At 38.2% G+C, this 13,013-nt stretch overlaps 1 protein-coding gene across 1 annotated transcript; it reads right to left on the reverse strand.

Moving 5' to 3' along the window:
• Window positions 1-9,802: 9,802 nt before the first annotated feature.
• LOC135470511 (ADP-ribosylation factor-like protein 6) lies at window positions 9,803-12,970 on the reverse strand. The gene has a single exon (XM_064749495.1). The coding sequence runs from the start codon at window positions 12,695-12,697 to the stop codon at window positions 12,128-12,130; it is 570 nt and encodes a 189-aa protein (XP_064605565.1). The 5' UTR covers window positions 12,698-12,970; the 3' UTR covers window positions 9,803-12,127.
• Window positions 12,971-13,013: the final 43 nt, after the last annotated feature.

Here is a 13,013-nt window from a genome sequence, read left to right on the forward strand (position 1 = left end):
GCCTGTTCTTCAAGGTTTTCGTTAGTTTCTGACTGCTGCAAAACTGGATTTTGTAAATCCAGTTTAATACTGACCGGCTTAGCAGATCCTGAGAATAAGTCAGGTAAATGAGTACAGTTTTTGAGGAATGTTCCGTCATTTACCGTACAACTTTCCCTTTCGTTAAATTTCTCCAAAATGAAATAAGTATTTGGCGCCTCTTGGTCGTATATGTCCTGTTTGCCCTCCCCGTCTTGTCTTTCAATTTTGCACATTCTAGTACATTCCGGATAAACTTGCTCTTTCAACGGTTCCACTTTGTAGGTAACATTAGAAGTGGAGGTATGTAATTCAATGTGTTGTACACTTTTGGACTCCTCTGGGAACCCATTTGGATGAGTTTTGCCTAAAAAGGGTTTAACATGTGACACGGTCGATTCTATGTCCTGATAGACTGGAAGTGATTGCTGCAGATGGACGTTGGCATGTAGAGACTCGTATGTTTCTAGTTCCACACCACCGCTTTCGTTACCCAAACAAATATGGTCATATTTCTGGGATGGCTGAATAGGGCTTCCATCAGCTCCTGAATTCTACAAAAAGGGTAGTTATTATTTGCATAAGTCCTAGTCCAGTGTTAAGGCAATTATTCCGCACACGGAATATTGCTGATTTGCAACTTAATACTGGTGATTTTCATGTAGTAGCTCATGTGGCCTTGTGCGGAAAAACGAAACTCCATGGAGCTATACTACGTGGTATGGGCGGATTTACAGGGATGGGGGTGGGATCACAGGCGTTCCATCCCCCAATAAAGCCGAAGTAAAAAATTGTAGTGGATGTTTCATAGAAGAAAATAAAATTTACGGCCTGAAGTGATAACAGTTTGGGTTAAGACATCGACTGTTACCGATTGCACGTAATTGTTGTGGTGAGGTGAATTATTGAACTTCACGGTGCGTGACATTTAAAATGTTCAGTTTTTTCAAAGAAAAAACGTTTCAACCAGTCATATGTTTCAGCAGATTGTATGTATGTATGTATGTATGTATGTATGTATGTATGTATGTATGTATGTATGTATGTATGTACGTATGTATGTACGTACGTACGTACGTACGTATGTATGTATGTATGCCTCTCCGGCCGTAAGTGGGAAGGTCTCCCAGCAACCTGCGGATGGTCGTGGGTTTCCCCTGGGCACTGCCCGGTTTCCTCCCACCATAATGCTGACCGCCGTCGTATAAGTGAAATATTCTTGAGTACGGCGTAAAACACCAATCGAATAAATAAATAAAATGTATGTATGTATGTATGTATGTATGTATGTATGTATGTATGTATGAGTGGGGTTTAAGGTCGTAGTTAAGAATTTTTCCGTCATAAGACGACGAGGAGTCATTAGGTGTGTGTATATATATTGTGCCTTCTTTGCCCCCAGCGAGTCGGCCCTTTATCATTTACTTTAGATTCATAATCGAACTGAAATACACTACTCTGCTCTAACTTGGGAAATTTGCTAAAGCAGTACTTCCGGGAAATTTCGAGACTCTACCTTAGTTTTCTATAGGCCTATCTACACAGCTATAGCATCGCTCGAATATGATTTCCTTCTTTAAAAGTCAAAAAGAAATGGACAAGCAGAAAGCAAATTAGTTCAGAGAAATCGCCATCAACGCGTCTGCAGCCCCGCATGGCGTTCCAGTTATCGTGGCTCTATGGTTCCTGGGCCATCAATTATCGGACTGATCCGTGTTGCATAACCCCTAACCCCAACACTTCCACACTCACCCCAGCTAAAATTTTTCACTCACATATATGTTGTGAAACGATGCGGATCGTTTCACAACATGTAGCCTCTGTTTCCAAAACACGCGCAAAGCAGCCTGAGTTTTAGATTTTGTTCTTTCATTATATATGCTGAAAATATATGAGGTAACTAAATAAATCAATTTATATATTCTCCTTGACCCAAGGATGAATTATACTTGTATATGAGCGAGTATAAGTATAGGCATGGCTGTTTACCAGTCGCCGGGAATGATTTCGTGCGAGTTCCGTCCTACTATCCTCCGGACGTAGACACTGTCTGAAAATAAATCATTTTTTCTTAACATTTTATCTTCATATTCTTATTTCTGAGTGTTATTCGTTTTAAAAGACTAAACGTTTTGCAGAGTATCCACCCAGAGTCAAGTTATACGGAGGTATTAGTCAGATCTGTGTCAATATATTGTAACTGGATGAGTGAGATAGGTACATATTAAAACACTTCCTACCATGACGCCAGCTAGTTAAGTTGAGCTGAAATCGATTTGCTGCACGCCAAAATTCACGGTCGTGAAGTGACGGAAGTAATGCATGATGAAAACACACCGCAAACACAGAAACGTATAGAAATCAAGATTATAAGTAGTTTAAGGCAAACGTGATAAAAACATGAAATACTGTTTCTTATAGACTAATGTGACCCAGGAAGTAATCAGTCATCGTGTGGATTCTTCCGTCTCACCCAAAAGAGTACCTGTTTGTCCTCATGTAGTCAAGCCAAACATCGGTGAACTGCACACTCAAAAAATACTTCCTTGTTTTGGAATTTTCAACTTTTGTTTCCTTTGAATTCCCTACTTTGAATTATGGGCTTTCCCCATAACCAGGAAATCACAAAATAACTGGTTGTGTTGATTTGTGTAGTTGTGGAGATACACAATCAGGTGCCTTAGAGGAATACACTTTTCAAAAATGTGCTAGATAAGTGGACACTCATTCATATAAGGGGAAAAAATTTAATACCGTGTTTCATTGACTAAGTAAAACATTCTTACTTTCTTCTGAGTGAGAATTTCCACGTCAGTACTGCAGCAAGTGAGATCGCCAAGCCCACTGCCATTCCGGCGAAGAACAACCCAACCAAAGCTCGAATAGGTGCCGATTTATCCGATGTAAAATTCATAGGAGTCGAACTGAATGACGATGTATTAGATACGCCATTCATTTTCTCTGTATAAAAGACAACGAAAGTGTGGGCAAAATGGTTATATACGTGATACAATTTTTCGCTGTAAATTACACACCTAAATGCTTATAGCCATTACATGTCTTTGTAAAAGTCGTATATAAATATCACATAGGCTTGGTTGTCTTCCTAGAAACGTAATGATGATTTAAATCCACCAAAAACGATTTATGGTATACTACCCTAGTCGATCTCTAATCAGCCGCACTGGTGCACCACACCGGGTGACGTCATAGTTCTCCAACCCAGTGCTGGCTGGGCATATAACGTGGGATTTCGTATCAAAACGAAAAATAATGTAAATGATTTAATAAAAGCGCTGATTTGACGGGCTATGATATCCGAAAGGGAGTTGCCCTAAAACCAGTATTTCAAAAAACGTTGTAATTTTCGAGATGGATTCTAACTATACACAGAAGTAAACATACGGCAGTATCAATTTGAACCCACAGTAGACGATGTTGAAGTTCCGATTCATGACACTGAAAACTCTGGACAGACCCCAGCTTCTGAGTCTTCAGATGTCGAATTTGATCTATGTCCAGGCATTTCCAACCGCTCTGGCAATAGTACTACGGACTAACAATCCAGCCTATGGCTTTATTCTGTGTAAAATTTTGTGACTTTATCTTAAAATTTAATATTTGTTTATTATTATTGTCTTCTGTCCGTTTCACAATAAATATCATTTTATTCCTCGATTTAAATTTATACACATATACATATGCGATGACAACTCCTTGTTAATGTCGGCATTCAGAATAGCATAAGCCTATACAGCCGTATACAATATAAATATATGTTAGATGGGGGCGTCAGTGTTAGTGTACAAAGATTTTCTACTGTATTTTTATGATCAGTTAGGCTTCAGGCTTTAGTCGCGTGCGGCCCACATATAGTAACCAAATCTGTCGAATTCAACTTCCTCTCGCAGCTTTCAACTGTGAATTGTATGGAGAGAACTGCTTTTGGAGGGTATATACAAAATCCTTCCGTCTTGTTTTGTAATTCAACGCCTTCCTGAGGATCGAATGATTCTTAATTCGATGATCTATTTTTACAGCCTTACGCAGAACAGCAAACATTGACGTAAAGGCGAAGCTCTGACCGCTTGTAAAGCTTGCACTTGTATGAGGTAGTTTGGCACAGACTACCAAATGCTGGCGAAAAAATACATAAAACCAGCCTTGTGATTTTAAGTGTCAAATTAATCAGATTAATGTACCTTTTTGAATGCTTGTATAAACTCAGTTTAACAATATAGACAGGGGTAGCTAATTATGAATAATTAATAAATCTATACACTAATTCTTTAAAAACGCTCTATGCCAGAGATGTTTAGTTAACAATCGATTAGCGCAAGACCAATCGAATTTTTGCTGCTAAATTAGAATAGCCCGAGTAATTACCTTTCGCAAAAAATCAACCTCGTCTCTGCACCGTTCAAAGTCAGTAACAACGTTCCTAAAATGTGCAAAGCGGGACACATTGTAACAGTTTCAAGTTTTACAATCATTTTAACGCTATAAATGTATAGGTATGAGTATGATATTTACTGTAAAACAATATTTTGAGCCTATTCTTTGTAAATACAGAAAGGACAATTTTGTTGGAAAATTGGCTTTTTTTTTTCAAGAAATGTCCAGTATATAGCCTCTTGGAGACTGTCAGTCTTGTTAAATGTGATAAAAATTATATATATTACGTAGGTTGAAACGTACTTCATTAGTCCATAAGTTAACATTAGGCTTACATTTACACCAGATTTCTATCACATATAACTTTAGATGTAGACATACGTACCAGTGTGGACAAATGTGGCCAACGATGTGGAATTAGATCTCACGCTAAGAACCTAACTTTTGAATAGAAAATTTCTTACAACAGGAGCAAGACTGGGAATAAAACATAATATATTTGTATAGGCCGTGCAGGCCTACACATCAGACGCCGACCCCGCCCCACTCGTCCCCCCCATAAATCATTTCTTAGGCAAAATGACGATCTATAGGTGAGGACCAGATACGATAGGTCTGTCTGGTGGGTTAGGTGAATTAATGCTAACAGGAAGTTCCGGGACTATCAAGACGCGATGCACCCCTTATAGATATACCAGTGCCGCAGGAATCATCTTGGGGGAGGGGACACTTTCAAAAGAGTTTAAGCATTTCTTTTAAATTTGTTCGAACAGATTAACACACTGTAAGTGAAAACCCACGTCTATAAACTCCTCCGGAAGGCCTCTTATCCTCCACCACCTAGCAAAACTGTACAATATTTGCCCTATTTTAGGACATACTTCCAGCAAAGCTTGCTAAATATCGAGTTTAACTACGGTTTTTATCATAATGTAGAACAGGAATTCTCTTATACGATTATGAATTTAGCTGTCTGTAAAATCATTCATACTCATTATATAGTCAGTGACATATGTTAGATGTTCATATTCTTGCAAAGATTTTACACAAAGCTGAATATAGGTGACTCGCTAAAAGAAGTAGACTATAGCTCCCCGTTCAGATAATCTCCATCTTATCACACAAATGTTCAATATTTTCAAGTTACAGGCTCCGTACATCTGTTTGTATTTACTTTAGCTGTTCGAAAAGGCATTCAGAACATGTCTCCAGACGTCTGGGATCTGGAAGCTTCAGGGGCCTCTGGAGATTTGCCTGTAACTGACTGGGGTAGTGGTTCCACTTGACTATGTACGACCCCACCTCGCTGCCTATACAGGCCTGATTACCCGGGCCAGTGTTTAATAAACATTGTTCAGTTTGTCCGCATGCCCTGTTAGAGTAAATATTTCACACCTCACATAGCGCGTATAGGTATTGCAACGGAGAGTATGTATACACATGTAAAGTATGGAAGCGATCCGAAAACTAACTTTATGCCAAAAGTGCAGTTTAGGCCATCTTCATCACAACCTTGAGGGTGGAAATTTTTTTCTCTTCAAACACGTTCAAACGCGCGTACGGCTATATAGGGTCCAAGAGCTTCCAGGGCTTTCTATTTAAACGACAAGACAGCATCTAAAATATATGTCAGTCAACAGCAGTATAGTCAAGCTTTCTAAGAAGTGTCATACTTCATTAATATAATGAGATTTCACCGATTAACATGTAGAACAAAATGACAATGTAAAGCTTTCGACAGCGTCTCTTATGATATGTTGTTACATAAACAGAAGCATTATGGCTTCCATGGCCCACTGCTCAAATGGCTGCGCTCCTATCCCGAAGGCCATTCGCAACGAGTTGTCCTATAGGGCGCAGAAAATCTTCATGGGAGCCGTTATTATCCGGGATACCACAAGGGTCTTTGATTGGTCCGCTACTGTTTATTTTATATGTAAACGACATGTCTTCTTGTATTCGGCACTCTAAATTGTCACTGTATGCACATGACAGTAAACTTTACAAACAAGTGCGTTCCGCGCAGAAATGTGAGCTATTACACGAAGACCTTGCACGTTTAACAAACTGGTGTTCAGTTTGGCAGCTTAAGTCAAACGTGGACAAGTCTTGTGTCATATCATTTACGAATAAGACCAACAAAATTATATCCAATTATAGCATAGACAGACATGCACTTGAAAGAGTTGAGACTGTGAAAGATCTTGGGATAACATTAACCAGTAATCTGAATTTTAGAGTACGTCACCAATACCATTAGAAAAGGTTATAAAATGCTTGGTTTTCTCAAGCGATCCTGTATTTCTTTTACAAAGACCCATTATATCCATCTGTAAAGATCTTTAGTTCGCTCCAACTTGGAGTATGGGTCAAGTATATGGCCCCCCACCCAAAAATATCTCTCAGACAAGTTAGAGTCTGTTAAAAAAAGGTTCATCAAATATCTTTGTTTTAAAACTAATGACGCTTATTCCTCTGAAAAATACAGTGCTATGTGTAAACATTTTCAGCTGCCAACACTATCTGATCGCCGTAGAGCTGCCGATTTCAAGTTCTTACACAAATGCGTTCACTTTATCGTTAACTCGCCTTACCTAGCAGAGCCCGGGCCTTACGACAAACGGCAAGATTCGGGCCTGGGTCAACCAGAATTCTTTACAACAGTCTTACAGAAGGTCAGTTTCCTCGATTCTTTTTAACGGTTTTTCTGTGATTAACATATTTCATGATCTTAACTTCTGATTACAATGGTTTACAATTCTTGTTTATTTTTTTTAATGAAATTTCAACAAGAATAGTTTTATATATTCACCTATGTTTAGACGTAGGCTTATAACATTTCTGTACCAAGAATTACATCATATGTTTACCTGTGTTTACACTATCTTTGAACAAAAATTGTATTTTATATTTACCTAGCTCTAAATATGTGTATTATACGCTTCTGTTACTCTGTATGTATCCCTGTTATCGGACCTTTAAGTGGGCTCCTGGTCTGTTTGCTCTGAATATTAATAAACCATAAACCATAATAAACCGCAATAGGCTACTGCACAAATGGTTGGTGTGAATCGAGGCCGCCATCTTGAGAATTCTATTAAATCAAACACGTTGCTATCAGGTCGTCATATGACTGCAAAATTGTTAAGTACGACGTTATACTCCAAGCACTCACTCACTCACCTTGCTATCAGGTTGCGCTGCACAACCTGTAACGTAGCCTTTACCCACTTCATAGCCTTCACTCCACGAAGTGTTACATAATAACACATAACAACTGCATAAGACATTATTTTGAGATCGTTTACAACGATTTTTTTACGTGTGGCCGAAACGCCATTTCACAAAGTGTCTTGGAACAGGCCTGTATCATTTATGGACCACTAAAGACGTAAAATCAGCTCCACTTCATATACAAGCCGTGTAATATTCGACGACATCACAAACTATGTCAGACCCAATGTCGGCCCATTCTAGATCACTCGCCTTTCTACGTGATCCTACGGTACCGAGACATAGAGGCCATTACACAGTGAAGGTTGAATAGCCTACCATAAATGCTGTTCGAGTGAGAGGTGGAAATGATAACCCACGAAGCCTCTCGTGGGTTACCATCTCTACCTTCCACGAGAACAATATTTATGGTATTCAGCCTTCACTGTGCAATATTCTATTTATTATTTATATCCTGGCATTTTCTCTATGTGTACATAAATGCGTATGAGTTTATCTGTTGCATCCGTGAAAAAAATAAGCAATGTGATATCTTCGTCGTATTTCTGATTCTATTCAAACGCGCTGCAATTTCGTTCACGCCCGCGCTCACAAAACCTTTGTACAGTTTTAAATGCTGTCTGTAAGTAATTATACATTCTACAAAGGTGCTTAATGCTAATGCAATATAGGTATTTACGTAAATTAAGCTCGTGAAGAATGACTACCTCTTTTTTTTGGCGAACAAAATATTGCGCGAAAGTGGACGGCCTTGTGATGCGGTCCACGAAGGGTCAAGGTCTCCAGCAGTGTAATAGCAAAATCTAATAACAAAAGTGATATCTAGGCTAACCAGTGAAGATATCATTTTTATCAGTGAAGGAAATACTGGGATTTTACTGATGTATTAATAATAAGATATAATCTCAACGGAGGCAGTAGGTGCATGTCTGTTTCAGAATGAATGTCGGCCGAAACAGCAGTCATCTCCCCAGTAGACATGCTATTCAGGTTATACATACACTGTATACTGTTTTTGTCATTCATGTTAGCGTTTAGTCAGCATGCAGTTGCTAAATAACAAATGTCAATGAGTGAAAAACTAATTAGGAATGTCAAAGGTTCATGGAAATGAGAAGACGGCATTTCACAGGACAACACTTAAAATGTATTAAATTTGTCGCTTTTTTTTTGTTTGTTTTCTTTTATAAAATACAGTAAAATTATTGAAACGCCGTGTTTAAGCCGATGTGCTTTCTCCGACGTCCGCACTAGGTCAGCACTGCTGTTATCTTAGAATCCACCGCTACAAAATCGAAGCATGAAATCGACAGCCGAATGCCTAGGCCAGCCTCAGTGGTGCTTAGATTTAGTTCCATTTGTATCATCATTGAGAACAAATCCAGTTGCGCGACAATGGTATGGTGATTTTGTAAACATTTAATAGGGATGAAAATCACCAGCACAACCCCTCCCGAGGCTACGACCTGAACCAAGAATACCATGGTCGTGCATATGCATGCTACTCGTAAACTGTATAAATGATATAGTAGGCCTACTGTCGCAGTTCAAGCTGTGGAACAAATATCTTTCCAGTATGTCCAATTTTGGAGAAAGCTATTAATCAGTTGGTCCTTCATCGCCGAAGCCCACAAGTTTAATCTGCCACAAGCTACTGCTTGCACTCTTTTATACTCTTACATCCTTTTGCACTTTTATACCCGTTTCTCTTGAAAGGAAAAATATTAAACACTACATCTGTAAATAAGTTTTCACCCTCTTCCATCAGATTTTTCTTGTCATTTGTATTCTTCTCCTTTAAATAAGCTGTAATTGCTGGCCTTCCTTTAAGGATTACTGGTAACCGATTGAGGCTAGGCCAGCCAGTACACAGCCTGACAGAATATCTTGGTTTAACCTAATGCCCTTCCCAGACTTCAAGCAAGTATTCTCACGAACTATGAATTGGCATAGGAAGATGTGCTTTCCTGCTGTGATTGCCTACAAAGCACCTGACAATGTTTTATGTTGGAATATGTCAGCATATTAAAGAAGGTGAAAACTCTTAACCTTTCTGAGTAAACCTCTTACTCACAAGAAGTTGAATACTGCTTACTCCAGTCAAGGTGTTAAGTTCATGTGAAATACACATACAAAACTAACCAAAATTGACTCTTCCACATAAATGTACATCTTTTACTGCAATTGTCATACAGGCACATCAAGTATATATCACTTCATAATTAACATCAGGGCCCAGTTTTTCAAAAGTGTATTGGCTGTTAAGCCCGGTATCAACTTTAGTCTGGAATAAAGTTTTGTTTAGTTTTGTATTAGGTCAAGACAAATATTAAAACTTAAGGTTTAAATTTATCACATTTTGAATAACCAGCCCCAGCTTCTCTCATTGAAATAATGATAAAAATACCTGATTTGTTAAATTTTGATTCAATGTCTTAAAGAATGAATGGGCCACCATGGATAATAAAATATTGTTATGAAAACGTAATGTTGAAGGTGACAATGAATATCCTGGCAGAGCAATTTCATCTCGCTAAATCATAAATATCACAGAAGTAGCTAAATTATCTCATATACATGTCAAATATGCAAGTTTTAAGGCCGGGTAAATTTTTCCTTCCTAAACAATAAAAGACAATGATAGTACATGTACTTGGATGGTATAGTAACAACACACATATATACTAGTACACATGTTCTACTACATCATACAATGTTTTATGATATGTGAATACATTTCAATGTAACTGTAAAGTACACATTACTCTAACACAAATGTACATGTGATCAAGCACACATCATAAAATATCAGAACAGTGCAATAATGTATTGACTTTTCAGGTCAGCATGTAAGAAAACTTTACAATTAAATTACATGTATGTACAAAGCCTTTCACATATAACATATACGGTACATCTTCCATTTGTACTTGTACTAAGAGAAAATATTTTAATCACCAGTTGCACATAGTTCAATCCATAAACTAATAAAAAAATAAGTTACTTCATCTGGTAGCTAAATTGCCATAACACAGATAACTGTTAGTCCTATACAATATGACTTTGTGGTTTATAATTCTGACTGGACACAGATGAATACTGCCATGTCAAATTATTCAAGTTCAAAACCCACCCACCAACAACAACAGCATGCAATCAGCATATTGCCCAAGAGGTAAAGCCAAATAACCAACACATCAATCCCAACCAGCCAATTCTTCCATAATTACTTGTTTCAAACTGATGAAATGCAAACCCATATCTACATCAGGATCCTGATCACACACCATGCTGGATGTCCAAGATAATGCCCAGAAGCATGGACATGCTGGTTTCCTGTTTAAAACTCCCAGCTTTACAAGCGACATTCAGTACATAATTGCCAGCCCACCTAACTAAATTGAACAAAAGGGAAAACGTAGATGTGCCCACTGGCAAAATTCTATCGGAACTCGGAATATCATGTTTAAAAGCAAAGTAGGACAAAGTCATAAGAGAACTTCTATGAATGTTGCAAATTGACCGGTTTTTAGCGCAGCACAATGATGAGTGTCCACTGGCGATTATTAACTATTGGGTTATCCAGCTACCAGTCCACTGAAATAAAAAAACTGGTGCTATTTGGACACCCTGTTTTCAACACTTTATGACTGAAGAGTTAGGAGAAAATGAAATCTGGACACCCTGCTAAAACAAAATGGCTCCAAAAGGGGATGTTTGCACATCCTATTTCACATTTCTAGCAAAACCCTCTACTGATAACTGACAAATATTGTGGAAATAGCAATGGTTAACCACGACAGAATAAAAGGCTGACTGGGATGCTGCTGTTGTTGAGAGGTAGGTGGTTTTGGAAAGCGAATAATGTAACATGGTGATGTGGTGATACAAGTTAGTGTCAAGTCAGAACTATAAAACAATTCATATTGTATTATAGGACTAGATAAAAGTCAATATTTTACAGATAACGACTACAGTGATATGAACATACACCTATACAGCTGGCTGTTCATTTCAGATGTAAATTAGTCCAGCAAGCTTACATTTGTCAGGGCACTGCTTGATGTACCGTCATGCATTTTCTCTCTCGGTGCTTAAGTAACTTTCTAACTTTTTATAATGGGCTCCACAGAGTTTGTCACATGTAAAGTCACAGTCCCTTTGAATATTACTAGTTTTCTATTTGAAACTTATACATTGTAAGCACATCCTAGTTTATTATATGTTATCAAACTAGAGTTCAATGTCATGTAAAGTTTTAATATATGTTGAATCTCCCCAAAAATCTGCTTTATACCGACCTATCTCTATAGCTAGAGACCAAAAACAGGTAAATTTTATTGTTTTACTTGGTATAGACAGCCATACAGAATAAACATTGGACAGAATTTCTGTTGTTTTTTTAAGTATATCAAAACTTCAACTAAGGGAAGCTATAACGTATAATAAAGTATAACAGATGCATACAATCATCCAACAGCTATTTTTTCACATTCACCAACTCCTTTAACTGATCTGTTAGCCATTCTACTCCTTCATGAAGGCCTTCTCCAGTCTTTGCATTGCTGGCACATATATGCCATGGCTTATCTCTAACCTGCTCTAAGCCCATCAAGCTAGAACACTTCACACTTGATACAGCTTCACGCATGTCCATTTTGTTTGCAAAGAAAAGGATAGGTATCCGCCTGTTCTTCAAGTCTTGATGCTGTAACATCGAGTCTAATTCATCTTTGGCTACCACCATCCTCATCTTATCTGCACTGTCTATAACAAATATAATACCATGGCATTCTCTGTAATAATGTTCCCAAAGATTGCGGTACCTTCCCTGACCAGACATATCAAATGCTGTAAACTGTAGTGACTTGTTCTTAAATTTTTCCACATTAAAACCTATCGTTGGAACAATATCATGTGATTTGGATTCTTCTGTTTTGAAGTGGTTTATAATCGTACTTTTCCCACTGTTATCCAGTCCTACGACGAGCACGTTAACCTCTTTCTTCTTCAGGCCCAGCCATTTAGCCAAGTAGTCAAACAGTCCCATTTTCCTCCAATAAGCGAAAAGCAAAATTTTTCGTGTACGTTAATAAGGCGTATATAATGACGCCTCGTAGGTGTCCGTTGTCAACTGTTGTTGTTGCACGCTACCAGCAGAAGCGTTTGGTTACGACTGTTCGATACCACTGTTAAACAAACAGATGAATTTCTACGACAGGATAATGCAACCAGCCCTCACAACCCTGGAGAATCTTATATGATAGACAATGTCCGAACTTGCAACGCAACCAATACAACAGACAAACACGGAGCAATGCGTCTTGTCTGCTCACGTCTAGCAACAAGTCGGAAATGTGAATTTT

The sequence above is a fragment of the Liolophura sinensis genome, chromosome 7 (assembly GCF_032854445.1).
Source record: "Liolophura sinensis isolate JHLJ2023 chromosome 7, CUHK_Ljap_v2, whole genome shotgun sequence".
Classification (NCBI taxonomy): domain Eukaryota; kingdom Metazoa; phylum Mollusca; class Polyplacophora; order Chitonida; family Chitonidae; genus Liolophura; species Liolophura sinensis.